We start from the raw sequence: 26,724 nt of genomic DNA, 5'->3' as shown, positions 1-26,724 counted from the left end.
CGCCCCCCCTCCACCCGTCCCTCGAGTCTACCTGAGGACAGGTGGCCTGCACTCACCATCATCTGAGGCCTCCACTTCGTCCTTTGGCTCTAGGGGGAGACAGGGAGGAACACAGAGGACAGAGTGGTCATTAGGGAAGGACCATCAAGAACGAAACATGCTGGGGGTCTTGTCAGACCTCAGGCTTCCCAGGCCCAAGACCACGAAGCCCAGAGCACTGGGAATGGTCATGGGCTTGGGTCAGTCCCCACTGTACCAGGGCCATGGACACACCACCACAGGCCCTCCTCAGCCTACCCAGCAACTTCTTCACAAACGCTCACCTCCATTCCTTGCTCTGTAACCTCAGGATCCCCTAGACATACCCTTCTTCACAGTGCTCCCAGGCTCTCTGACTTTCAGAACCAACACAACTGTGACAGCCCCTTTCTGCTTGGCTCGAAAGTCAGCAACTTAAATTGTTCTGAGTATCAAATCTATCTATCCATTTACTTAGATAATGGTACCTGGAGTTCTAGCCGTGTACCAGGTATCATACAAGCTACTGTGGGTATACAAACAAAATACACAGAAGGCATGATGTCTCCTTCCTGGAGGTTACAGTTGAGTTGGGGAGGGAGAACTACATCCCCCTGAAATCCCAGCACATGACATCTCAGCACAAACTGAACGTACAGGGCAGGATGTTGATACAAAATAGGGCAACTATAAGAGGAATTATTCTGGGAAGAAAAAGCCCTTGAGTTGGGTCTTAAAGGATATGCTGGAACACAACGGGAAGGTGGGTGAGGGCATACAGTGAAGGCAGCAGGTGTTTGAGAGGTGTGGCGAGAAGGGACATAAGCAGCCCACGCTGGCTGCTCACATGGATGCGTCAGAAGTGAATGGGGGAGGTATGAGGGGACAGTCCGTGTCCATCAGAAGAAATTCACATCAGAGCTCCAGGCTTTCCTTTTATTTTTACTTATTTATTTATTTATTTTAAAATATTTTATTTATTTATTTGATAGAGAAAGAGAGAGAGTGAGAGGGGGAACACAAGCAGGGGGAGTGGGAGAGGGAGAAGCAGGCTTCCCGCAGAGTAGGGAGTCCAAAGTGGGGCTGGATCCCAGGACCCTGGGATGATGACCCAAGCCGAAAGCAGACAGTTAATGGACTGAGCCACCCAGGCGCCCCTCCAGGCTTTCCCTTCCCTAGGCATAGCTTTGTCCCTATGGAGCCACTATGTTTTTTGACCTTGGTCGAGAGCCTTTCCCTTTCTGGGTCCCTGTTTCCTCTTCAGTAAAAGGAGGGAGGTGTATTTTTAGGTGATTTCTAGTGTCACTGGCTAGCTCTAGATGCCATATTTTGTGATGTGCTCTGTGCTCCTTAGTCAGGATGTGGGCTATGTTTCACAGACAGATGGAGACAAGGCAGGTTTCCTGAGGAGATAGAACAAAGAACTGAGAGAAGTCAGTGAGGGAGGACAGAGATTTTATAGAGCGCATGCGCCATGTGTGTGCATGTGTGTGTGTGTGTGTGTCTGTGTGTCTGGGTGAGAGAATCAGACTTTGGGGAAAGGTTGTGATAAGGGACAGCACTCATCCTATGGATAAGTCTTCCAGGAGCAAGAGAGGCTGCAATTTATTTAGAGTCTTTTTTTTAAAAATTTTTAAAAAATTTTTTAAAAGATTTTATTTATTTGAGAGAGGAAATCATGAGTAGGTAGAGGGGCAGAGGGAGAGGGAGAAGCAGACTCCATGCTGAGTGGGGAGCCTGACTTGGGGCTCCATCCCAGGACACCGAGATCATGACCTGAGCTTAACGGATCAAGCCACCCAGGCGCCCCTTGTTTAGAGTCCTTAAAGTACTGCTGAGGAAATGAAAAATTAAACATCACTGGGAGAGGGAAGAATATTCTGTCACAGGAAGGCAAATGCTCTGGAACCATAAAAAGGGTAGGAGAGATGGGAACTCCCTGGTTAGTGGTGGGGGTTTCACAGAGAGCTCCAGGACAGCAGCATAACCGAGCAAGTCTTTTTGCTCTAACTGAGCAACACTTGCACTTGAGAGTAGAGAGTGACCTTGTCAGTTCGTAGACCATTAGAATGCCCGGGGAGCCACACCTGGAAGGCAGCAACAGAGTCACATTTCAGGGTGAATTTAATTATTTAACCTTTAGGGGTAACAAGCCCTAGGGCAGCTAGTTAAAACCCAAGCGTGGGGAGCCCAGTTTCTCAGCCTTCTTATTGCTCTGGCCAACAGAACGCCATCAAGGCAGGTAGAGGGTAAATGTGCACTGGCCACAAGCAGGTATTCTTACTCTGCCCCCAGCAGAGCCTGGGGTCGTCTGCTACTGGAACTGGGGCCATAAGCACTTAAGAAGTCACAGCAGGGCTGGGGAGGCATGCAAAGCCACTGAAAGGAAGAGCTGCTGTGGGGGAGATAAGCAGACATGGTTAGACCTCCCTGGTTGGGGAAAAAGTCTAAAGTAGAGATTTTTTTTAGAGGAGGGGGCAGGGGAGAGGGAGAGAGAGAATCTCAAGCAGGGTCCACGTTCAGCATGGAGCCCCATGTGGGGCTCGATCCCAGGACCCTGAGATCATGACCTGAGCCGAAATCAAGAGTCAGACACCCAACTGAATGAGACACCCTTACTTTTTAACAATTTCAATGGCCAAGGGTGAGATTAAGGTTACTGATTTTTTTTAAAGACTGATTGATTGATTGATTGATTGATTTGACAGAGAGAGAGAGATCACAAGTAGGCAGAAAAGCAGGCAGAGAGAGAGGGAAAGCTCCGTGCTGAGCAGAGAGTCCAATGCAGGGCCCGATCCCAGGACCCTGGGATCATGACCTGAGCCAAAGGCAGAGGCTTTAACCACTGAGCCACCCAGGCGCCCCAAAGTTACCGATTTTTATCAGTTAATCAGTGCCGTAACTTGAGAGAATGATCTCGTGTGATTCCTCACACTGGAGAAACACTGTATAAGAACTCGCATCTCCAGATGCACCATGAGAATGATAAATAGGGTCAGCAGGAGTTTCGGGCACTTCGGATGGGGCTTTAAGGGAACCAAGGGGTTTGAATCCTTCACAACGGCTACTGTCACTGGCTTGGCCTGGAGACAAAATACTAACAATAACAGCGACCTTTACTGTTGTGGAGGCCTAGCGTCCTGGCCCACAGTATCCCCTCTGAGAGAGTGTTCACCAATAAGGCGTCCCCTTTTCTTTTCATTCCCATGCCACTCATCCTGGTGTGGAATGAGCAGTGGGACAAGAGATAAAGGAGAAGGCAGGCCGTGTAGGCCTGGCATCTTTAGTAAGAACTATCTGTGCTTCCCTAGTGAGGGGGCAGCCGCTGTGCATGGGGCTTTCCAATGGCCTGGCACCTGGGGGCACCCTGCGGGGAGAAGGCATGCCATTCTAGAACTGGCCTCTTCCCAGTGTTAGAAATGACAAGGCTGGCCTTCTGGCCCTCACTGCAAACACCACATCCATCCTTCACCTCTGCCTTTCTCCCTTGGCAACTGAAACGCAGACAGCTCTCCTGGTGCTATGGTTGTTGGGACCTAGATCCTTTTCAGGGAAGTCACGCCCCTCTTTCGGGCTCACTGTTCCACCACTCTTCCTCTGTTTGAAACAGACCAAGACTCCAGGCTGAGAGGTTTCCCTTCTTCCCTTTCCTTCTCGTTCTGCCTCCACTCTGCTTGGAGGGGGATGTGGCTCTAAGGAGAGGAGCAGGGTAGGAGTTGGGGAAAGGCCACAGTTGGATTATCCAGGCCTTCAAGAATAAAGGGCTGTAATAATGGGAGGGGTGACCACTCAGTTTCCATCTTTCCACCACAGAAGGAGCTGAACTACACAGCAGGAGGGATTTCAACAAGAGGTTTCAAAAACCTTCTATTCAGAAAGAGCTAGGACATCCGCGAGCTAAGCACAAGAACTATTTGGAAGATGGTTCTGAGCTCTATCGGCAAGTAGGTAAGTCTCATGCCCCTGGAGTAGTGTTTGGGACAGAACCAGATGTGCCCTGGGGACTTTCACACGGCATGACTTAAGCAGCCCCCTGGACAGAGCTCTCCAGGGCCAAGGGCTGTTCCATGCCCAATGGGCACTAGAGGGCACCCCAGCCCCAGAGAGGCCTCTGCAGCCCCAGACCGGGCCAGCCGGTCTGCATCTCTAACTGCCCTCAGGCTTGCAAGGAAGCCCTAGCTCCTCAAGGAGCCTTCCTCCCTGTTGATTCACTAGCAATGATATATTCTAGAACAAATTAGGATGAGGGCAAGGATAGAGTGGATTGAAGAGTCAGAGCAGGGGTGGGGGGCGGTGGACAGGAAGGCCTGGCTGGGACGGGAGAGATGGGTGTACTGGGCTAGTGGCTCTGTTTACCCAGGTTTGGGAAGACAGGGAGGGGAGCTAACTGGGTTAGGGATCCTAGTGTGAGGGGCGGCTGTCGCATAAGGAGGCCTCTAAAGCTGGGGTTGTGGGAAGGACACCGTGCTTTGTCCTGTGCCAGCCAAACAGTGCCTGAACAGAGGAGGGGTGCAGGATACATTGGGGGAATGAATGTAAGGTGGGGTTGGGGTGCTTAGCAGGGTTAGAACGGGGAGATCAGGATGAAGAGGAAAACCCAAGCTGCTACGGCACAGACGGGAGGGGTCCTGGTGGCAGCGGGGAAGGGGACAGACGATGTTAGCTGGGCTTAGTGGAGGGAGAGTGAGTTGGCACTGCTGTTTCGATGACCACCACAGACCACTGGCTCCATGGAGAGGAGCCACCAAAACCTCCCTCCTCTACCTCACACCCACCCATGCACACATGCAGTTCACACGCGTGTGCAAACACACCCCACTTCTCTGTGAGGCATTTCCCTTTTAAAGTAGACAGATGACCTACCCAGGTTATAACTAACAAGCATCTGACCGGTCCACGGGGGGCTTCACTTAGAACCCCCACCTCCCTCCAGCCCACCTTCCCAATCCCTCCATCCTCTGCCCCTCAGTCCTAATGCTCCACAACTCTTCTGCCGCCCCTCCTCCCCAGTAATCCAGCTGGGCCTGGAGGTGGGAACAGCTTCCAGTCTGGAAGCTCTGGGTGGCCTGGACCCCTCCTTGGGCTTGCAGGCTATCTTTGCATTTCCTTTCATTTGCTCCCAGCCAGGAGGGGCCCTAGGAAGAGAGTCTGAGGACCACAGCAGGGGTTTGGCTCGGCCGCAGGGAGGACGGGGAGGGCAACCTGCCCAGAGCCCAGCAGTCCTAGCCCCTGGTCCCCACAGACTCTCCCTCCAGCCCTGGGCGCTGCTGTCCTGGCCTCCTGGGAGTCACGCCTTAAGCACTCATGGCCTTCATCTTTTGGGATTTATCAGGAACTCTACAGTTTCTCTGGGTTTCCTCCAGAGATGACCTGGAAGAGCTCCTTTCCAGCTAAGGAACATCTCACTGCCCTGTCATCTCTTTCCTTCTCACTTTTCCAGAGGTGGGGAGTACTCTTCTTGAACAAAGCAATATGCTAAAAACATAAAACTGAGTGCCTGATCTGGAGCCCCCACGGCCCCCAAGCTAACCTGCCTATGCCAGCTCATTTCGAAGGGGGGCGTCAAAGGGCGGCAGATAGCCGTTCTGTTACCAGGCTCCCCCAGCAGACATTTGCAAGCAGCTGTTGGGCAGGAGCCCAGGAGCCCAGGACAGCTGCAGAGAGGCCCAGTGGGCCTGTTCCAGGGGCTGGGATCCATGCCTCCACAGCCTCCACATTCCCAGATAAAGGCCCCCAAGACAGGGCTGTACCTGCAACGTTATAAATCTGGTGTATTTTCCACTGGCATCCTCCGATTTCTTTCTGGAGCCCTCATTTCATATGAAAGCAAGGTTTGAATATCTATTTTATATCCGATTTTCTCACCAAAGAAGGACATCAAACCGTAACGGCCGTCCCATACTCACGAGGCCTCTGGTCCCGTGGGGACTTCAGACAGGCCCTGTCCTTTACTCTCCCCTCTCCTCCCTGCCTCACAACCGGAAGCTCTCCCTCTCCCGGTGCTCCTTCCCTGGGTGTCCCTCCTCCCCACCCACAGCCTCTTCTCCACCTTGAATTCATGGCAGCCTTTTGCTTCTCTTCACACCAAACTTCCTGAAAAAATATTCCACACTCTTGGCCTTTCCTTCTCCCACTTGTTCCTTATCCTGGGGTAACAATTTTCCACCCTGTGGAAACACTCTGCTCTTCACTCTCAAAGATGGCTGCGTCTCAAAGGGCTAAATCCAGGAGTCCTCATCTCCTGTATTTAGCGCTGGTGGCTGTTCCCTGAGCCCTCTCAGTGACTCACAACATCTGTATTTCTTCAGCTCGGCTCCAACTTCTCCTGATGCTCTCCCTCTTGCCCTTCCTTCTGGTCTTGCAGGCTCCTTCGTCTCCGTATATCTGTGGTGACTTTCCTACCACCCTCTTGGTGACCTCACTGATGCTCGTGGCTTCAATTATTAGTTAAACAGTGAGACTTTCAAATCCTTAGTTCTGACCTAAGCCTTCTTCTGGGCTCTAGATTCAAGTCAGTAGTCTGAGGACACTTGGATTGCCTTCAGTCACCTCAGTCACACAGGACTGAGACCAGAACTTGTGTCTTCTCCGGGACTCCCCACTGCCTAACCTCCAGTCCCTGGGAGGCAGCCTGACTACTCCCAAAGGAGCACAGGCTTCAAGTCAGACAGCTCTCCAATTACATTACAGGCTCTGTGATCTTGGGCACGTAGGTTTGCCCTGTAAACCTCATTTCAGCTATCTGTAAAATGGGGGTAATAATGGCAGCTACTTCACTGAGATAGATGCAGGAAATGATGCATGTAGAGGGCTGCCCACACTGTTAGCCTATAGCAAGTACTTGATATATGTTAGCCACCAAGAACTGTAATAATAAATGGCTCTTAAATTTGTGTTCGGGGTGCCTAGATGGCTCAATCAGTTAAGCGCCTGCTTAGGTCATGATCCTGGGGTCCTGGGATCCAGCCCCGCATTGGGCTTCCTGCTCAGCGAGAAGCCTGCTTCTCCCTCTTTCTCTATCCCTATCCCTGCTCATGCTCTCTCCCTCTTGCTCTCTTTCTCTCAAATAAATAAATTTTTAAAATCTTAAAAAAAAAATCAGTGGATTTTTAAACAAACAACAACAACAACAACAAAATAGAAAATTTGTGTTCAGTTACTTAAGCCAGGAGCTGGGAGTCATCTTGTACTCTTCTAATTTTTCCTCCAAGTCTACCCAAAAAGTCACTGAGAATGGTTGGTTCTATCGGCTAAGGCCTTCATTCATGGTCGGACCATTCGCCACCTGAACTACACCACAGAGGTCCCACTGGTATTTTGCCAACTCCAGTGTCATTCCTTCCCTCCCTGGGTGCTTCCCCAACTGCTGCATGCATCTGAATCCATGGGGTAGATCATATTGAAATGAGGATTCAGAAGGGACCAGGGGTGTGGAGGGGCCAAGAGTTTGCATTTCCAGTAAGTGCTGAGATCCCAAGACTGCTGGTCCAGACCGCAGTTTGGGTAGCAAAGCTCTACTCTTCCTCTAATTCTCTTTCTTAAAAAAAAAACTCATGTGATCATATCAGTCCCCTGCCTGGAAATCTTGGATGAACTTCACAATGTAACTTAAACTGCCCTTCGGGTTGCTTCCTCCTGTTCTGACTCACACAGCATATACCCCGGCACAAGCTTCTCAGAATGCCGTGTTTTTCCAACACTTTGCACCTTTGCTCATGCTGTTTCCTCCATGGGGAATGCCTCTCCTTATCTTCCCTGCCTCTTGGAAGTCCGTTCCTTTCCCCAAGACTCCACATAAGTGTTACCTCCTCTAGGAAGCCTTCCTCCACCTTCATGGCAAACTTACTCATGCTTTCTGCTGTGACTCCTCCTCTTTTTTGTTTACACCACTATAATTGCATGTATCCCATCTCATCACAGTGACTGTCTACACAGCTGTCCTCCTCCTTAAGATTTAAGCCCGTCTAATCTGTCTTTGTGTTCCAAGAACTCAACACCGAGTAGACAGTACAATTGGACCGCAAGAGAAGGAGTGAGGTGGGTGCAGGGGAAAGTTAAAACGGGCCCCCACAAACTCCTGCCTTCCAGGACTGCGCTTCTGATTAACACACCATTGCCCCCTGGTGGCAGGGTACCAAAATTGCTGGTCCAATGTCTGGAAGAGTCACACAGGTACCTCTTTTAACGCACGGATCAGCATCACCACCCTGGAAACCAAGATCCCCAAAGACTCTGCCAGCCATCACTGACATCTCCTCGGTTCTCGGTACCCCTCTCAGTACAGGTTTCTACATACACAAGGAAAGCCATGCACACATATTTCAAGCCAGCGATAAAATAAAGGCAGCCTACCCTCTGGTTTCTCTCCCACTGCTGTGAGTTCAGACTCCTGGCTCGGCTCACTGGTTCCATACACATTGATGGCACGCACACGGAATTTATACTCTCGGTCAGGCAGGAGGTCCTGGACGTTAAAAGAGGTGCTGCGGCATGTGGCTAGCTCCTTCCACGTTTTGTCCACGGAGTCCCAGATCTCGACGCTGTAGGACTGCACGGCACTGCCCCCGTCGTATGAAGAGCCATACCAGGACAGGGTCAACGAGGAGCTCCGGATGTCAGAGGCGCAAGGCGTGCCAGCTGGGGGGTCTGGCTTGTCTGGGGAAAGAGAAGCACATCACCCACATCTTCAGAATTGTAGGGAAAGAACGTTTCTGGATTAGCGTTGTCTTGGAGGAAAAGCCCAGAGAACCCAAGCTGACAGCCCTGGTCCTGGCTCTCCTCTCCTCACCTACATGGTTACACCTGTCTACAAACACACAAAGCCCCACAAATACCTATTTGCTTGAAAAACCCCCTCTTTTTCTGGCTAGTTTTCCAGCCTACAAGTCACAATTTCCTGTACTTTGCCTCAGTCCTAAACATATTTCTCTGAGTAAACAGATCTAGGAAGCTGCCCAGAAGGCGTGGACTGCTTCCCATCACAAATGTGTTTTGAGAGAGAATTTAATGTGTGTGTGTGTGTCTGTCAGGCCCTAGGCCAGTGGCCTGTGACATAATGAGGGTCAGTCTCCACTTTCTCTGGGACTTGGGAAACGCCTGTCCCACGGAGAGGTGGAATAGCACAGCGAGCTCTGAGGTCGGACAGATCTGGGTCTGAACACGGCTCTGTCTCCACTCACTACTTGTTAACCTCTCTGTGCCTCAGTTTCCTGGTCTGTAAGCAATGTGGAAAATAACATTGATTGGATCACAAGGCAGCTGTGAGAAGTTCCTGGACAAGGGGCTGGCGTGTACCGTCATCACTCTCATTTTGGGGGGAGTTTATTTCTCGCTCTTTTATCCTCCTAGGACCAAGATAAAACGAGAAGGACTTTCAAAAGCAAAGCACAGTAGTGAATCACAACCGTCCCTGACTAGGCCTGGAAACAGGAGCAGGCTGCCTTCCCACTCAGACCAGTGACACCACCCACTTCCAGGCAGATCATGCCAGCCTAGACTTTGGTCAGGTCTCGGAGTTTTGTGGATTCTGTCTGCCACTCCTCTGAACAAAATTCTCCTGTTTTTCAGATTTTGTTTTCATAGGTGGCTGATTTAGCTATAGATACCAGTATTCAGTAACCTCTATCTGCCCCCCAACCTACCCCCGCCAAGGCAGTCTGAGGTGTAGGGTTTCCCAAACCAGCAATTAAAACCATGCTTTTCATGCTATGTCATTCTTATAAGCTATGTGACCTCGAGCAAATTCCTTGACTTCCAAGGTTCCAGACTTCTAGTTCCTCTTTTTTATTTGGACAATGGTGCTAATGTGTATCTACCTGGTAGGGGTTTTGTAAACATCCAGGTAAAGACTTTGACTCCTACTCACCCTCCCTTCAGCAAGGGTGGAAAGCGGAAGAGAATTCTTATAAATGGCTTTGCGCAGACAGGGGAGAAAACAAACATTCCATCTTGTGTGTGTGTGTGTGTGACACACACGTACATACACATATCTGTATTCATCCTCCCTGGTTCCCCAGGCCCCACGGCTTTTCTGTTCTTCCTATGGCTACCGCCCATCCCCGCACAGCCCCCTTGTGTGGAGGGTTTCGGGGATCGTGGTAGAACTACCTCCCACCATTGGCAGTCACTCTGGAGGCCTCCTGGGATGGAACCACTTTCGCTGGTTGTTTAAAGTGTTCTCTTAGAAAAACTATTTGTTCTGAAAGATGTATTGGTCTTTTTAGAAATATTTCTGGTGTTGGCTAAGATGTTTATTGCTCTAAACTCTTGTAGAGGCAAGTGCTTCAAGTCCTCTCAAGACCCAGCTAAGGGAGTTAAAAAAGCCCAAAGAGGGATGAAAGACAGACTCACTGCTTCCCCCAAAGAAAACTGCCTGGGAAGTGTCTTGTTGGACACGTTTAGAGTCGTGTAGGTTTATAAGACAAAGGCACATACACTCCACTGACTGATTTTTCTCCCCTCTGTGTTGGTGAAGCCAATGTTGAGAAATGGGTATTGCAAAAGAGGTACTACTTGTACCCTACCCTGTTCCAGATGTCTCTTGGCTGAAAGGGTCAGAAAGACAGACATATGATATGTGTTGCCCCCTGTCATACAAGAGAAGATGAAAAATTTAGGAAGGGGAACTTTCATTCCTAGTGACCACCCTATCACCAGGGTCACCTACCTGGACGATCCTGGCCCTTGAAAGCTAAGGCATTTTGCTTGCTAAGAATAACCAGCTAGCGAGTGGCAGAGTGAAAAGAAGACTCCAGGACATTTCCAGAGCCTTGTTCCAGGGCCTGCTCTTTTCCAAGCTATTGGGCAGAATAAGATCAAGAAGCATCTTGCTTAAACCCACGCCAAGCATCACAAGGGGAAATCTCCTGCCCTTAAAATTCATGTGAGTTCCAAGCTCAGAGTAGTTGAGGATTACTGGGTATTTGGAGATTCTCTGGACTTGGTTTTTCTCTTTTAAAGATATGCAAAGTGACCTGTTTTTCCCCTAGCTGGACAAGTTACTGGAAGGAATGCATCTGGGCCAGCAGCTCTCTGGGGCCCCTCCCTCCCTTGCCCCGTGGCAGAGCTGGAAGGGCCATTGTGGCAGAGGCTCTCAGAACGTCACCAACTCCTGTGCTGCCTTTCAAAATAGTTAAACATCACTCATTCAAAGGAACTCAGGGAAAGGCTACTTTTTATTACCATTAAAAAAAAACAGGAGTCATACATAGCCTCGATGAAAAGAAAATGGTATTTTTAAAGGACAGACAAGAAGAGAAGTTTGCTGCTAACCAGTCGAAGTTAAGTCGGCCTCAGTCAGCTGGCCTGCAGACGGCCTTCCAGAGTGCTCGAAAAGGGTCTGGAGTTGCCCAAACAATTCCTGTTTCATCGTCCCATTTCTGACATCTACTTAATAAGCCTTGATCAGATAATGCCCAGATGCCCCCAGAGTCACACAGGGAAATCTGGCCCTAAGCCAGGTTTACTGTGGACTAAGGCTAAATCCACAGGCTCTGAATGAATGCAGCTTTGCTGGGTCCATCAATGCAAGTTCTCCGTTTATTGAGCCGTTCTATTCTTAGCTCTCCGAGGGGGAGGCAGACAGAAAGCCCGTTCCCCTCCATTCCATTCCCCTCCCAGCACGGCATTTAACATGCTGCTCCCGCCAGCTGGCGGGCAGCCACGCCAAGGCCCTGTCAGCACTGGCCGCGGAGAATGAGAAACGAAACCATAAAAGGCCAGAAGCACAGCCCCGTGGTGGGCCTGGGGGAGGGGCGCGTGTGGCACCGCAGAGCCAGTCAGAGTGGGGCCGGGGCGCTGGTCATGGGAGAGCAGTTCAAAGGAGGTGATCCCCTAGGTTCCCCAAGCTGGGCAGAGAAGAGAACACCAAGGAACACAGGAAACCAGTGCTTGCTGATGCGGGGAGAGGGGAGCCAAGTCAATACTTCGGGTACACATCTCAATGTGTAGGAGATCTGGGTCACTAGAGCCAATTTCCCAAGCCCCCAAATAGTCTTGCCTCCTGGGGGACAATCATCGAAATGAACATCCGGAGTCACCAAAGAGAGAAAGAGTGAGAAAAATGTGTCTCCTGTCTTTATAGATGAGAAACCTATTTCCTGACCCCTTAGCACACTGGCCTTCCCAGAGTTAAAACTCCTGATCTACAGCAGCAGAAATAGGGGATCAGATCAGCCACCGCGAGGCCAAAGGCCTTTACGCACACAGCCTCTGATGGCCACAGGTGCGCAGGCACACGGCCTGCTGTCCACCTGCCCAGTTCTTCATCTGCTGTTCCTTGGCTGTCCCAAGTGCCCGCCATGTCAGGGCTCAAGGGCCTGAGCACAACCCACAGTGTGGGACCAGTTAGCAAGGTATTTGGACATTTCAGGAGACAGTCCCCCAGGGCATGAAAGACAGTGACTGGGTAAGAGAGGATAAGTGAACTTAAAAATCAGTCTAGAGAGAGACTCCACTCCATACGGCAGGAGGTGAAAAAGAAGTGGAGGTAGGACTGGGAGGTCACCATGATCTCGGAAGGGTGATCTCGGAAGGGTGGTCCCAGCAGACTCACGGGGGTAGGAGGGAGGCCTCAGGGGGGCGAAGAAGCAGGATCAAAGTGGAGACTGGCCCTGGTGAGGGGCGTGGCTGTGCAGGCGGCAGAGACGTGGCAGGGTGGCCACAGCGGGACACGATCCTGCAGGTGTACACGCGCCTGCATGTTTGGCTGGGATGAGAGAGCCCTGGCAACATTTCCGGGAGAAGCAGAGCAGGTGAAGACGAAGGAAGGGGCACAGATATACAGACACCTGTAGGCGCGGGCCACAAGGTGGTGAAATGCCTGCCACCTCCAATTCCTCAGGGAAGCCAGAGAAGCAAGGAGGACACTCAGCTGGCTGACACCGGCGAGGGCAGCAATGAGTCTGTGGCTCGTGATCCTCTTCCTGCAGTGCCCTCAGAAGCAGGCACAGGAGGACGTGGAAGGCAGCACGGCCTGAAGTTGAGGACTGGCAAAGGGACTGAGTGGCCGGGGAGAGGGAAGGGGGTGGACCACAGCGACAGGGAGCAAGGTGCTGGGGTCTGGGGTAGTGTAGCTCAGGTTTCCCAAAGACTAGACAGAAAGAAGCCAGGAGGGGGTTCACAGGAACAGGAAAATGCTGTGGGTGTGCGGTAAGGTCGGGGCTTCTCCAGAAGCACGAAGCCCAGCCAGAGAGAGGGGGCAGGGAGAGGGAGCACAGGAGCATGTGAGGCTGTGGGCAGGGCACCGAGGGAGTAGGCCCCAGGGACATGAAGCCCAGAGGCCCATCATCCTACTGTCCTCTGACCCCCAGGCCAACCCGTCCCCAGACTCACCCACGACAGTGAGGTTGACCTGGGCCTGCCTGCTGCCCAGCTTGTTCTCCACCAGCAGAGTGTAGCAGCCGCAGTGTTCCTGGCGTGCGGCCACGATGGTGAGCCTGCTGCCATTCTCGCTGTTCTCCACCTTGATGTGCTCGCTCTCCTGGATCTGGGAGCAGAGAGTGGGACAGGTGCTGGAGACTTGGGCCAGGAAGGGGAGGGCTCTGACCTCCACTCCCCACCCTTAGGGAAGGCTGTGGACAGGCTGTATGGGGCGCCATCTTGTCTAGACCCTGGGCTTCCCCTTTGGCCCCTCCTCTTCTGCGTCCAAAGCCAAGCCTCCCTGAGGGGTTCCAGCTCTGGGGTGAGTGGGAAGCGTGCAGAGCATGGCCCAACAGATGGATTGTGTCTGCCCTTGCTGCCCAACCCAGAGCCGGGGAGGGTCCCATAGCTTCAGGGGTTTGGGAGGGAGGGCAGGAGGAGCTGTCGGAGCAGTCACCTAACCCCAGTGTGTTCTGACTTCTCCTGTGCTAATACTGGGGCCACCGGCCACATGTGGCTACGTAAGTTTTAATTAAGTAGAAATAGCCCGAAGGTCCATCAACTAATGAATGGATAAACAAACTGTGGCCTATCCAGACAATAGAATATTATTTGGCCAGAAAAAGGAATGAAGTACTGATTTATGCTACAACATGGATAGGCCCTGAAAACGTCATGCTAAGTAACAAGCCAGGCATGAAAGAATACATTTATATGAAATGCCCCCAGTAGGCAAATCCATAGAGACAGAAAGTAAGTTAGTGGTTGCCAGGGCTTGGGGAAAAGGGAGGAATGGCTACTAATGGGTCCAGGGTTTCTTTTTGAGATAATGGAAATGTTCCAGCATTAGATCATTGTTATGGTTGCACAACTGAAATGGTTGAAAAACCACTGAATGGTACACTTGAAAAGGTCAAATTTTATGGTGTCTGAATGTTATTGTGTATATAACAAAGCTGTTATAAGGATTTTAAATTAATTACAATTTCAAAGTCTGTTCCTCAGTTGCACTAGTCACATTTTAAATGCTCAGTAACTACATACAGTGGTGGCTACCATATTGGATAATGGATACAGAACATATCCATCACCAGAGAAATTCTTTGTCCCCGGTGGGGACCTGGCCAAATGTCTCTGCAAAAGGAGAGAGTCCATCTTCCTTAAGACACCACCAGAGAGAGCACAGAGCAAGCACCCTTTGGGACGATAAGGCAAGCTTCTCAGCTTCATCTTTTGAGATCAGTCCTCCATGCCTCCCTGGTACTAGCCTCCCATCTCTGATCCTCAGGGCACTTTGAATGGTTTGGAATAGAGCAGCAGAGAACTCAGAAGAAATCTTCACATCCTCTGCAAAGTTCCTGATTCAGTGTCAGCCACCGCCTGGGACCTCTGTTGGTCACATGTAAGTAAGAGGCACACACTACCCACATGGGCCCAGGGGAACTGGAGGGCTCCCCATGTCCTTTTAAGCTGGTTGTTCAGAAATTCAGACCCTTCTTTCATAAGATCCTTAGGAGAAACGGTATATTTCTGGGCCAGTAAGCCAAGGTTCTAGTTAATGTACAATTTATTTATTCAAATAGTTGGATTCCCTTTTATCCCTTCAACATCAGTAAGCTGAAGTGGTTACCACAGATAGGGCTCAGTGGGCTAACCCAGAATCACAGAAGGTTCACAGGGTCTGAGAGGTCCTTTCAGTCAGTGGTTCAATTCTCCTGACTCTGAGTAGAGTTCTAGACTAAAATATCACAATCAGGTTGCGGGAGGGAAACATGCATGGTTTCCTTTTTTTCCTTCATACTGTTCTCTGTCCCCAAAGGGTCTGTAAAGCAGATTCAGAAGAAAAGGTTATTAAGAACTCAGATATGGTGGGTGGGGACAGGTGGGAGAGGGGCCCTCCCATTTCCAAGGCCCCGCTGATCAAAATGCTGCTGCCGACATGATGGCGTTTCTGGTCCCTATCGGCGCAGGGGCTGGGCACATCATTCTTTGGCCACTCCCCTCCCTCACTAACCTGCTTTCGGAACTTCATCCAAGTACAGGTGATGGGCTGGGTGCCTGCCACTTTCCCAAACAGCTCCACAGACTCTCCTGCGCGCACCTTCTGGTCCTCGGGAAACTGGATGATCTGAGGGGGCATGGCTGGGAGAGGACAAGGGACGAGGTGAGCGATGAGGAGGGAGCCTCAGAGAGACTGATCTCATTCAGTGCTGCTGTCCACACTGGTCTGTTCCTCTCTCGCCTTCTAGAGCCTTCAGAGTAACACTGAGAACAGTGGCCTCTGCTCCAGAATGTCCAACTGATGGGCCTGCTAGGTTTGTTCTTGTATTTATTCTTCAGAAATGGCCCATACAATCTACATGGCAGAATTTTCCAATAGTCAATTGCTCTGGAATTTGCATCTTACCCTAAAATTCTTAATATACCTGCTCGCTCCTTTAATTTTTTCAAAGGATTTTATGTATTTATTTGACAGAGAGTAAGAGAGAGAGCACAAGCAGGGGGAAATGGCAGAGGGCATAGGAGAAGCAGGCTCCCCACTGGACAAGGAGCCAGACATGGGACTTGATCCCAGGACCCTAAGATCACCACCTGAGGTGAAGACAGATGCTTCACTGACTGAGCCACCCAGGAGCCCCCTGCTAGCTCTATTAATTAAGCAGCACCTTATCTTCAAGCCAGGTTACCCTGGCTGACAGGTTCAATACGGTCCACCTCCTCAAATGCCTTTCACTGGGAAACAGACAAGGCTCTACATGACAGAGGCATACAGACCAGAGCACTAAGATAGCACACAGCGGATTACCTCCTTAAATGGCAGCGTGGAGGGTAGAGTTAGGCAGAATTTCATAGCAGGGATGGGAAAGTCATAGTACTGTATGATACCATATGATGTCCCTATACTAGGGACGCTACAGCGGAAAGAGAAAAGACAAGTAGTGACAGAGGGTAGGGGACCAGGCTGTGCAGAGGCTCTTGGGGAAAATCTGGCCTGAATAATACAGGGTTCGAATCAGGGAGGGGCAGCAGTGGTCTCCTGGGACCTTATGCCTGTGCTCAGTCTAGCTGGGCAAAGGAAAAACACCTCATGGCAGATGACCCTTGCCCCCAAATGTTGCTTATGACCAATTACCTGCCTTCGGAGGCGTCTTGGGGGCAGGTTTCTTTTTCACAGTTGCATCACCTGAAACAAAGATGTTCACAAGTTATTTTCTGTAAATCCTGGCTTTTCATAAAGTTCTTAAATCCTAGGAGACTTGCCCACTGCCCCTGCCCCAGGCAGAGCCTTCATTTAAATATGTCTCCACTTAAATATGTTTTTTCAGGAGATCTTGCACTCCCGTAGAGACAACCTCATGACTGAATGAATATCAGGTCTCGGGGGGCCTCTGGAGGGGCCTTCAGAGTCACCATTGGGATAAGAACTCAAAAATGCTTGAGTCTCCGTCATCCATTTCAACAATGATGACTCCACACTTGCTAACTATTCTCTCACCCAAACTTCAGGAAACTCAGAAAGGAAATTATGTCAGATAAACCATCTAAAATTAGCCTTTGGTGTAGATCCAAGGGTCTCAGGCTTCCTTAGGGTCACAGACTGTGGACTAGTGGCTTTCATTTTTTAGTGTTGGCTGAATGGATCAATGAATGAATGAACAAGTGAATGAACCCACCAAATGGTTTCTTCCCTTCCTACTCCATTGCTTCCACTCTCTCCAAGTAACTCAAATAAGAAAAATGACCCAAACAGACCAATTTCACAGCACAAACCTACTCATTTGGCTAAATAACAGTATGATAAATGCCAAAAATAGCCTCAGCAATCTTCATGGCTTATCTTCATCTTTCTTGAAGGTCTTTAATCAAAACCTATTTATCCAAGTGGAATGAGAATCTATGCACACACAAGTATCTATACGTGAATGGTTATGTTGGTTGTATTTGTGATTGCCAAAAGCTAGAATTTACCCAATTATCCCACAACTGGAGAACGGGCGACCTGTGGTATAGCTATACAATGAAATACCAAAAAAAAGGAACAAATTACTGATATACAGAACTTAGATGAATCTCAACGATTCGTCTATCTCTAAGAAAGGCCAGACTCAAAAGGCTATGAACAGTATAATTCAATTGATATGTCTCACTCTAGATAAGGCAAAGCTATAGGGGCAGAGAATAGATTAGCAGGGTGTGGGGAGAGGGGTCCACCGTTACAGGGCACAAAGGCATGTCTTAGGGTGGGGGAACCATACTTTGATTATGGCAATAATTATATGGCCATATGCAGTTGTCAAGATTCATAGAACTGTGCCTGAGAAAGGGTAAACGTTACTGTCTGTAAATTAGACCTTAGTACAAAAAAATGGGAAAGAGTTACTTAACCAATGAGATCTTCCCTAAGCACTCCATGTCCTACAGCACCCCCCTGCCCTCAGCACTTCTCCTCTCCCTCACCTCACTTTATTAGTCCCCCTCCCCGTGGCACTTGGCACCATATAAAAAACTATATATTTACTTGTAGATTTACTACCTGCCCTTCCCCTATCTCTGAAGTAAAAGGCTTTCGGGGGCAGAGACTTTCTTTTTTTGCTCACTGCTGTATACTCAGTGTGCTTGGAACAGTGGAGGCACTTGGTAAGTATTTACTGAAGGAATGAGTGGTGGTGACATTAGCAATTAGTCACCCCCAAAGCCTCACCCCTGCATATTACGGAAAAGCAGTCCCGTGTCCTCGCCTGGACACTGCTGTGTGCCCACAGGCCAGTCAGCTGACTTTGTAGATTATTAGCTGTGCATGTGGGAAACAGAGTAGTGGGGCTACCCACCTGAGAGCCACACAAGGACTGGGTAAGGAGGCGATCTCTGAGATCACAGAGCTGACCACAAATAGATATATGCTGAAGTCCAGGGTGAGGCCTGCTTCCACCAAACGCACCCTGGCTTGTCACTGTTATCCACCCATCTGTCCATCTCACAGAAACTTACCAGGCAAATGCCTGTCAGCACAAACTCCTAACCTGGGAGCTGAGAGGAAAACCACACAAATGTGAGAAATCAGAGCTTGTCCTCAAGGGCTTAAATGTCAAGGTGTGTGGCCCAGAGGAAAGGCTGCTTTTTTTTTTCCTTTTGTCATAAAGGATATTGATGGGGCAACTGGCAAAATTTGCATAAGGTCAATAAATTAGATGACAGTATTGTATCAGTGTTAATTTCATGTTTTGATCACCAAATTTGTTTTTATAAGAAACTCTCTTTGTTTTTAGGAAATATACCCTCAAATGTTTGGGTGTTGGGGGCACCCGGGTGGCTCAGTGGGTTAAAGCTCAGGTCATGGTCCCACGGTCCTGGGATCGAGCCCTGCATCGAGCTCTCTGCTCAGTGAGGAGCCTACCTCCCCCTCTCTCTCTGCCTGCCTCCCTGCCCACTTGTGATCTCTATCAAATAAATAAATAAAATATTTTTTAAAAATTAAAAAAATATTTGGGTGTTGAGGTTATCATGTGTACAACTTACTTTCAATTTCTCATAAAAATCATATGTATGAATGTGTACGTATGTGCATACGTGTGTGGAGAGGTAGAAGGAAGGAGAAAGGGAAAAACACATGATAAAGCGAAGACGGTAAAATGCTGACATTTAAGGAATCAGAGCGAAGGGATACAAGTATTATTTGTACTGTTTTTGCAACTTTGAGTCTGAGGTTATTTCAAAATAAAAGTTGATAGAAAGTTTTTTTTTCAAAAGGTTTTATTCAGGGGGCACCTAACTGGCTCAGACCATAGAGGATGAGAGTCTTGATCTCAGGGTGGTGAGTTCAAGCCCTACACTGGGCGTAGAACCTACTTAAAAAAACACACACACACACCAAAACTTTTATCTAGCCAACACAACGCAGTTGTTCAAATGAAGGACAAAGAGCGTGCATTGTGGGCTGTGTGCACACAGGACAGACCTGAAGGCTATGAAATATCTGAACTGGAGACAGGAGAAGGGCCCCATGGTTTAGGAGCAGAGAGTGGTTCAAGTTGAGGATCAGGGTGATGTCCAGTGGAAGCTGTCCAGAGTGCGGGGCTAGGGTTAGAGAACTCTGGTGTGAAGGCGGTGGGACAATTCAAATTAAAGAAAATAAAGAATTCAGTTCCTTGGTCACAGTAGTCTGGTTTTAAGTGCTCGACGATAGCCACACATGGCTTGTGGCCACCATGCTGCACAGACACGGAACATTGCTGTCCTCACAGGGCTGATCTAGAATCCCAGGGTTGAGGGCTAGATATTTGTTGTGAGTGAACAGGGACATCCTCACAGAAATTGCAGTCTAGCTGGGCTGGAGGACCCCTTGGCAGTCTCCCTATCTCCTGGGGGACAAGGCTATCCAATTCAGAGGCTACTGCCATCCTTTGGGGAGGAAGTGATGAAGGTCCAGGCTTGGTAAAGGCAGCAGAAAAGAAAATGCAGATGAGGCAGAAGAGAAGTTAAGACCATTTAGGGGCTGAGCAAGAGGGAGGTACAAAGATTCCTTAGAGATTTCTGGCTTGGATAAATGGGGAAAATGGTGGTGACAGAATACAGACTTTGGGAGTGAAAGCTGAGGCATTTGATTTGGTCCAAGTGAATGTGGTAGATGGTAGAATTTAATGCACTTGTAGGCTAGAAGCCCAGGATCAGAATTCTAGAGGGAGGGTGGTGGAGACTGGAAGTGAAAGACTCCAGAATCAAACATGCAGTCATAATGGAAACTGCGAGGATGGGTCAGTTCTTTGGGGGAAAAAAATGCAGTGAGAGATGGAAAGGGACCAGGGTCTGAACCTACGTGATGCCCATGGTGAGGAGCTGGGATGAAGGAGAGGGCTGTAGACCTCAACAGATGGAAGGAGGACTGTCCCTGCAAGCCAGGGTGGAGGAGAACAGTCCCTGGGAAGTAGGCTTCAGGTGTGACCAGCCCTGAGTGACGGGTAAGGTGTGAGAGGGCAGGTGGCATGAGACGGTAGGGTCAGAAATCACTCCAGGGGAGATTCTCAAGGAAACAGGCAGGGAGTCAACTAACCTGGCATGAGTTCTAGAGCTGAAGGGACAAGGAGAAACAGGGTGATGAACGGGGAGATGTCAAGCAAGGTTTCTTTCCAGGTGAGAGAGGAGCACAGGTTTGAAAGCAGAAGGCTGGGGCTCGGCGGGGGAGGGAGAACCCCAAGATGGAACAGCATGAGAAACCCCTTGGAAATGGGTACTAGATGGGCTCTGGAATAGCCACGACAGGCTGAGCCAGGCAGCCCTTCCCTTCACCTAGGGCTGCTGGGAAGGGAGAGGCCCTCCAGGGAAGACGAAGGGCTGCTACCACAGCCAGAATCTGACCTCCTGTGGAGAGCAAATGCCATCTGTTCAGAGGAGCTGTGTGGAGCTGCTGTTATGGGCTGAGCTGCATCCCCCCAAAATTTATATGTTGAAACTCGAGCCTCCCAGTACCTCAGAATATGACCCTATTTGGAGATACAGGGTTTAAAGAGGTAACTCAGTTATGGTGAAGCCAAGGGGCGGGAGTCCTAGTCCAAACAGACTGGTGTTTTTTTGGACCCACAGAGACGCCAGGGGTACACGCACCGAGAAAAGGCCACGTGAGGACACAGTGAGACAGAGCCCATCTGCAAGGCAAGCAAAGAGGCCTCAGAAGAAACCAGATCTGCCAACACCCTGCACTTGGACTTCAGCCCCCCGAACCGACAGACAATACACTTGGGCTGTGCAAGCCTCCGGTGTGTGGAACTTTGATGCGGCAGCCATAGGGACGAAAACAGCTGTGGACAGGCTCTGGAGGCTGCGAGGGAGCGCCGCCGGCCCCGGCACGGCAGCCCAGAGCGAACAAGGACGATGATGGCGGCCGCACACCATGAGACCACGAGACCCCCAAGTCCCGCTCCACACTATTCTTGGCAGCCCTGGTAAATCTACGTGGCTAGAAGTAGAGCCCGAACTGGTCTCCACCTTCCTGTGTCACCAGTAAACGGATCGAAGGCCAAAATTTTCAGTTTGTTCTACGCATTTGCATCTTCTGCTGTTTGCATTAGTTAGCACTTGAAGCTGGTTTGGTTCCTATTAGTAAAGACAGTTTTAAATGTTAATGAAGTTCTATATCCTCTGCCATACATATTTTATACAAGCATCTGCTGAAATCCATTAATTGGGCACAGGGCTCAGAAGGACTCACTTCCTGGGTCGGAAAGCAGAATCCCGGATTCGAAAACCTGGTTTCTCACAGAGAGCGGGGCTCAGCGCTTGCAGCATTAACCCAGGACCTCACTGTCCTTTCTCCCATTGGGTTCTTTCGCCAGCCAAACACCAGCAGGGCACCTCACACGGTTTCCAGGTCATGGGAAAAGAGGGAGATTCCCAGGTGATTCGTCAGGCTCATAAAAACCAGACGTGGCCAAGGTAGAAGCAGGACCCAAGCCCCCTGCTGCCCAGTGTGTGGCTACATTCTCCCTGTTGCTTCCATTCCAGCTCACTCTCTGCTCCATCCCCAAATCCAGGCCCTTGAGACCCTTCTATGTCCCCTTGCAGCAAGGCAGTGCACAGAGGCTCTGGAGCTGGGCTTGGGTTTAAATACTGCCCTGTCGTTCCCTGAGCTGTGGGACGTAAAGCATGTCCCTCAACCTTTCAGGGCTTTGGTTCCCCCACTCCCAAGATATGAAGGGGAGAAGGAAAATTCATTGTAAAGCATTAAGCTACATGGTAAAGAAGTTACAGGACAGAGTGCACGCTTGAATACCAGCCCCCCACCCCAATACCCCTCTTCCCCAGATGGACCCCCAGAGGACTTCTCGTTCATTCCTTCACCTTTTCAAATGCCACACTGCGTCAGCTGAGCTCTGCAACGACACGGAATCACTCACACTGCTCCTGGAGCTCCTTCTCCCAGGGTCCTCAGTGGAGGTAACACTCTTGCTGGTCCAGATGCTTACACTCGCAGCTCTCCTTGGGTTACTAACTAGCTTCCTCTCCTCTGCGGTCACCCATCTTATTATCTTACTATTAATGTCAGCCCCGTGTCTCATTCCCTTCTCCAACACCTTACACTTTTGCACTAGCCATTGTCAGAGACGGATATCCTAGAAGGAAAATAAAATCCAATGATCTTTGCAAATCCTGTGGCAGCTATTGGCTGCATGGTCAGGCTAGCAGCTAACATCCTCCAGCTGCCTGCCCCCAGTCCATCCTTCTGAGGAGGAAGGAGCTCAGTCCCCTCTTCCAGAGAGTCAGCCCAAGGGAGCCACCGCTCCTGGCCTAGCTCTGCTCCCCGAACTCTGATGCCCTTGGGGTACTTTATTCACTGCTGCTCTCAGAATGCCTCTTTCTATCCCTCTCTCTGCTGGCTTCATTTTACCATGAGCCCAGGCCTCTCTCCTCAGCTCACCTATACATCCCACTACCTGACTCTCCCCTCCCCCGACACATAGCGCAAACCCAACATCCAAAAGCGAATCCAGGATCTTTTCCCCAAACCTGCTGCTTGCCCCTCCCAAGGGCCCCTCCATACCATCTGCTGTCACTAACATCTCTCCATTCCTTCCCCTAAATACCTCCTTGGTCTGCCACTTTCCACATCCCCACTGTCACTATTCTAGTCCCGACAGTACCACCTCTTCGGCCTCTGGGGCCCTATCCCCGCCCTAATACAGCCATCATTCTGAGGCCATCAGTTCACTGTTAAACCTCTCCAATGCCAGCCCCTGCCACTGAGGATCGAGTCCAGCTCATCTCACAAGGGCCTTCGAGATCCATCCCCAGCTCTCATCCCATTTTTTTTTTCTTACTCTTCCCTCTTGGGGATCTCGGTCATCCTGGCCCTCGATGCTCAATGTTGGTGGTTTTCCAAATCACATGTGCATTGTGAGCACCTGGGAGATTGGCTAGACAATCTCTTGGCTGCCCCTAGACAGCTCTTGGCTGTCTGGGGCATGCTGATGCTGTGGGCCCCTGCCTCACCCTTTGGAGGGGGCTATTCTATCCCCCACACCCAATGCCTTTCCATTTCTGTAGCACCAGCCTTCTGGCTTCAGCTCTTGACTGCCGACTCTGGTACCTTCTTCCGGAAGCCCTCAGCTCATGCATCACTAGGTCCATGCTGGGCTTCACACCCCTTTGAGGCAGTCATGTGTCAGCACTCATCAGAGGCATCATGACCGCAACATGCAGACCCCACAGCAAGCTTCCCAGGGACAGAAACAGGGCCCATTCTGTTCATCATTCGTACACCCAGTGCCTAGCACGGTACCTGGTACATGCTTAGAAAGTCATTAAAGGAATGAGCACAGCTCCTGAGATCTCTGCTAACCTGGGAGTTCCCAAGAACGCTCCACCCCAGCCCTGCAACTCTGATCCTGGGAGAGAAAGCCGTGGAGCTGGAGTCCCTGTGCAACTTTCCATGAGAAGGAGCTGCCTCCTTGCTCTGTCACCAACTAAATCAAAGCTGTTGGGTGCAGAGCCTTCCACTCTAAAGAGGAGACTGAGACTGGAAGATGAGAAGCAGCCCAGTGAAAGCATGGTGAATCAAAGCCCAAACTTGGAAGCCCGCTGGGAAACCAGGGGCAGTGCTGGGGAGGCCGGCCTCCTGACTGAGGAACCCACAGACTGCTTCTGCCCCAGCCTGCCCAAGTCCTGACCGACTCCTGCCCTGCTGAGCCTTCCTTTCACACCGGCATAGGGGAGGAGGTCGGCGTCCACAGAAGTTTCCGGACTGCTCTGTTTGAAGGTACAGGAGGGCCTCTCCCATGAATCAGCGGGGCAGAAGCCCTGAGGAAAACTTAGGAGATATTTACAGGGCCTGAAGTGTGGGTCTCTCTGTGTCAAAGGATCTGAGACAATGGAAAGCAAAGGAGAGTGAGGGAAGTAGCAGCAACAGCCTCGGGTACATGGAGGTCCCTGGGTGTCTGCTTCTCTAGGGACATTTCCCTTTTTAGGTAGCTAACTAAAAATAGACATCAAACCCTTTGCAGTTCCCAAAATCAGCATTAACTTTTCAACCACAGGCTCCTGAAGGTGACGCAGGCTGGTGAAGGACAGAGGGAGCACTCAGGCTCAGGGCTGTGTCAGGGAAGGAGGGCGGCTGTGGGGACCCAAGGAGGGAAAGCCAAATCCCACTGCCCTGCACTCGGGCAGATGCAGGCTCTGGGACATCCCCCAGCTTCCTCACCAATGGCACACATGGGGCCTCTTCCAGGACGTTCTTATAGACAGACCTATGGAGGATTGTGGGTCACTTCCCCAGAATTAATTCCCCAGAATCTGGGCAAATTTCCTAAACACATCCCCTTGTAGCAAAGGCTGTCACACAAGAAATTCCAGAGGAACACTGCTCTTCTTGTTATAGCAAACACTCATCCCCCAGGACACAGAACGCCAGGATGGTTGTGCAAGCGGCACCCAGCATGGCCAGGACAGCAGCACCAAAGTCCTCCCACTTCATGGGATCACGGGAGACAGGGGAAGACTGGGGAAGGAGCTGGAGGCAGCGGCCCAGGGTAGGGGGAGAGTCCATGGTGTCACAGGGTCCATGCATGGCCAGGTGGGGGGGGGTGATATTAGGCACTATCCCTCCTCACTGAACAATACTTTGGTAGAGAGACACTAGGAGTTGGTGCCAGCTTTCAAAGGCTGTGGAAATACCCCAAATTTTCTTCCAGGAGACCTAGTATCAAGCAAATCTGGATGCCAGATCTCAACCTGTCCAGCACTTCCTTCTAGCTCTTTGAATCCTATTGTGGCTTAACATTCCCCATGACTTTGGGACAATATTTAAAAGAAAGCTGGGATACTGGGGGAATCTTTCAGGAAAACGGGGCACTAGTCTGGACATCCAAAGATGCTTTCAAGTTGACTTGACTTTTTTTTTTTTTTTAAAGATTTTATTTATTTATTTGACAGAGAGAGACAGAGCGAGAGAGGGAACACAAGCAGGGGGAGTGGGAGAGGAAGAAAGCAGGCTTCCCGCCAAGCAAGGAGCCCAATGTGGGGCTCGATCCCAGGACCCTGGAATCATGACCCGAGCCGAAGGCAGATGCTTAACATCTGAGCCACCCAGGCACCCCAAGTTGACCTGACTTTTGGTTTCAGAGAGACACACACACGGGAGGCCAAGGCAAAACTATCTAAAAGCATAATCTGGGATGGTCCATCACTGTATTGAAGCCAAAATGACGAATGTCAGGCCAGTGCCAGGCAGGGAATACGAAGGGGTGTCCGGTTTGCATCATCCCCAGATCCCAGAAGTAAAAGAGAGGCAGGGACCCTTAAAGCCTGGGAACTCATGAATATATCTGAAAAATCAAATGTTTATTATCTCTCTACCACAGGCTAGGCATGGACATTTCAGAAATGAAGAAGCCCTAGTTCCTGTCCTTAAGTTATCAAAGTATCCTATGCTCATTTATCTCTTTTCTAAGAGACCATCAGCTCTACAAACTGATAGGAGGAATCCCTGAGTCCATTACCAGCAGGCACTGCCGTGTCCGTATTCTCCAGAACCAGCTCCGAAGTCCCATCAATGCCTCCCTCACACAAAACACTATGCAGCTGGGCTACCTGAGGCCTGGACCTTCTGCTTCAAGCCTCCTCCCCATCGGGAAGTTTCTGCTACCGTGTAACACCAGCCATACTCACTGAAGCTTCAACCCATCCCACAGGAGATGATTTGAAGGGGGGTCAGCGGACCTCATCTGAACTGTGTCTCTTGACAAAAACAACAACAACAAAGGCATTTCATTGAATGGACTGATGTCAGAGCTGGAAAAGCCTGGGCTCAGTTGGAGACAGTCCCCATCTGACAGACCCAGAGACAAGTGGCTTTGACAAGGCCACATGTTCAATCAGAGGCAGAACCAAGACATTTGCCCCTTGCTTTCTAGCCTAGTGGCTTCTCTGGCTATGTCTTGTGTCTGAGCACTGCTGCAGAACCGGGCATAGTAAAGGGGCGCCTGGAGGTCCAGTAAGGATGCTTCCATCTCCCTGTGCCTACTCGACTCAAGCAGTCTTGGATTCATCTCCCCTCGGCCCATGCACTTCTTGTTCTTTCTCCAAAGGTAGGAGGCAATCACTCTGGATTGGAAGAGTGGATGGGAGTGTTCTAGAAGTGTGACAGTAAGCTCCCATCGAGGGGTGAAAAGTAGCATTAAAAGGAAATCATGACAACTGACAAAAACTGAATACAGACCACGCATTAAATAGTAGTATGGGTTTAATGTTAAAAGTCCTGATTTTTTTTTTTTAATTTTAAATTTTTTTTTTTTTTTTTAATTTATCAGAGAGAGAGAGAGGGGGAGAGAGCAAGCACAGGCAGACAGAATGGCAGGCAGA

General features: G+C 50.2%; 1 protein-coding gene across 4 annotated transcripts in view; it reads right to left on the bottom strand.

The window, feature by feature from the left end:
* The window catches only part of MYLK (myosin light chain kinase), a 180,551-nt gene that overhangs the window by 33,761 nt on the left and 120,066 nt on the right, over positions 1–26,724 (bottom strand). For all 4 annotated transcript variants that reach the window (XM_004745429.3, XM_045088817.1, XM_004745432.3 and 1 more), the window contains 5 exons: positions 16,511–16,561; positions 15,392–15,519; positions 13,351–13,504; positions 8,371–8,673; positions 57–89 (listed from right to left, as the gene is read on the bottom strand). In XM_004745429.3, coding sequence (XP_004745486.2) covers positions 57–89; positions 8,371–8,673; positions 13,351–13,504; positions 15,392–15,519; positions 16,511–16,561 — 669 coding nt within the window. The remainder of the gene's footprint in view (positions 1–56; positions 90–8,370; positions 8,674–13,350; positions 13,505–15,391; positions 15,520–16,510; positions 16,562–26,724) is intronic.

Source organism: Mustela putorius, unplaced genomic scaffold (assembly GCF_011764305.1).
Source record: "Mustela putorius furo isolate JIRA1106 unplaced genomic scaffold, ASM1176430v1.1 tig00003834_pilon_pilon_pilon, whole genome shotgun sequence".
Classification (NCBI taxonomy): Eukaryota; Metazoa; Chordata; class Mammalia; order Carnivora; family Mustelidae; genus Mustela; species Mustela putorius.
Note: the sequence above shows the minus strand (reverse complement) of the source record. Positions and strands in the feature narration are given on the sequence as shown.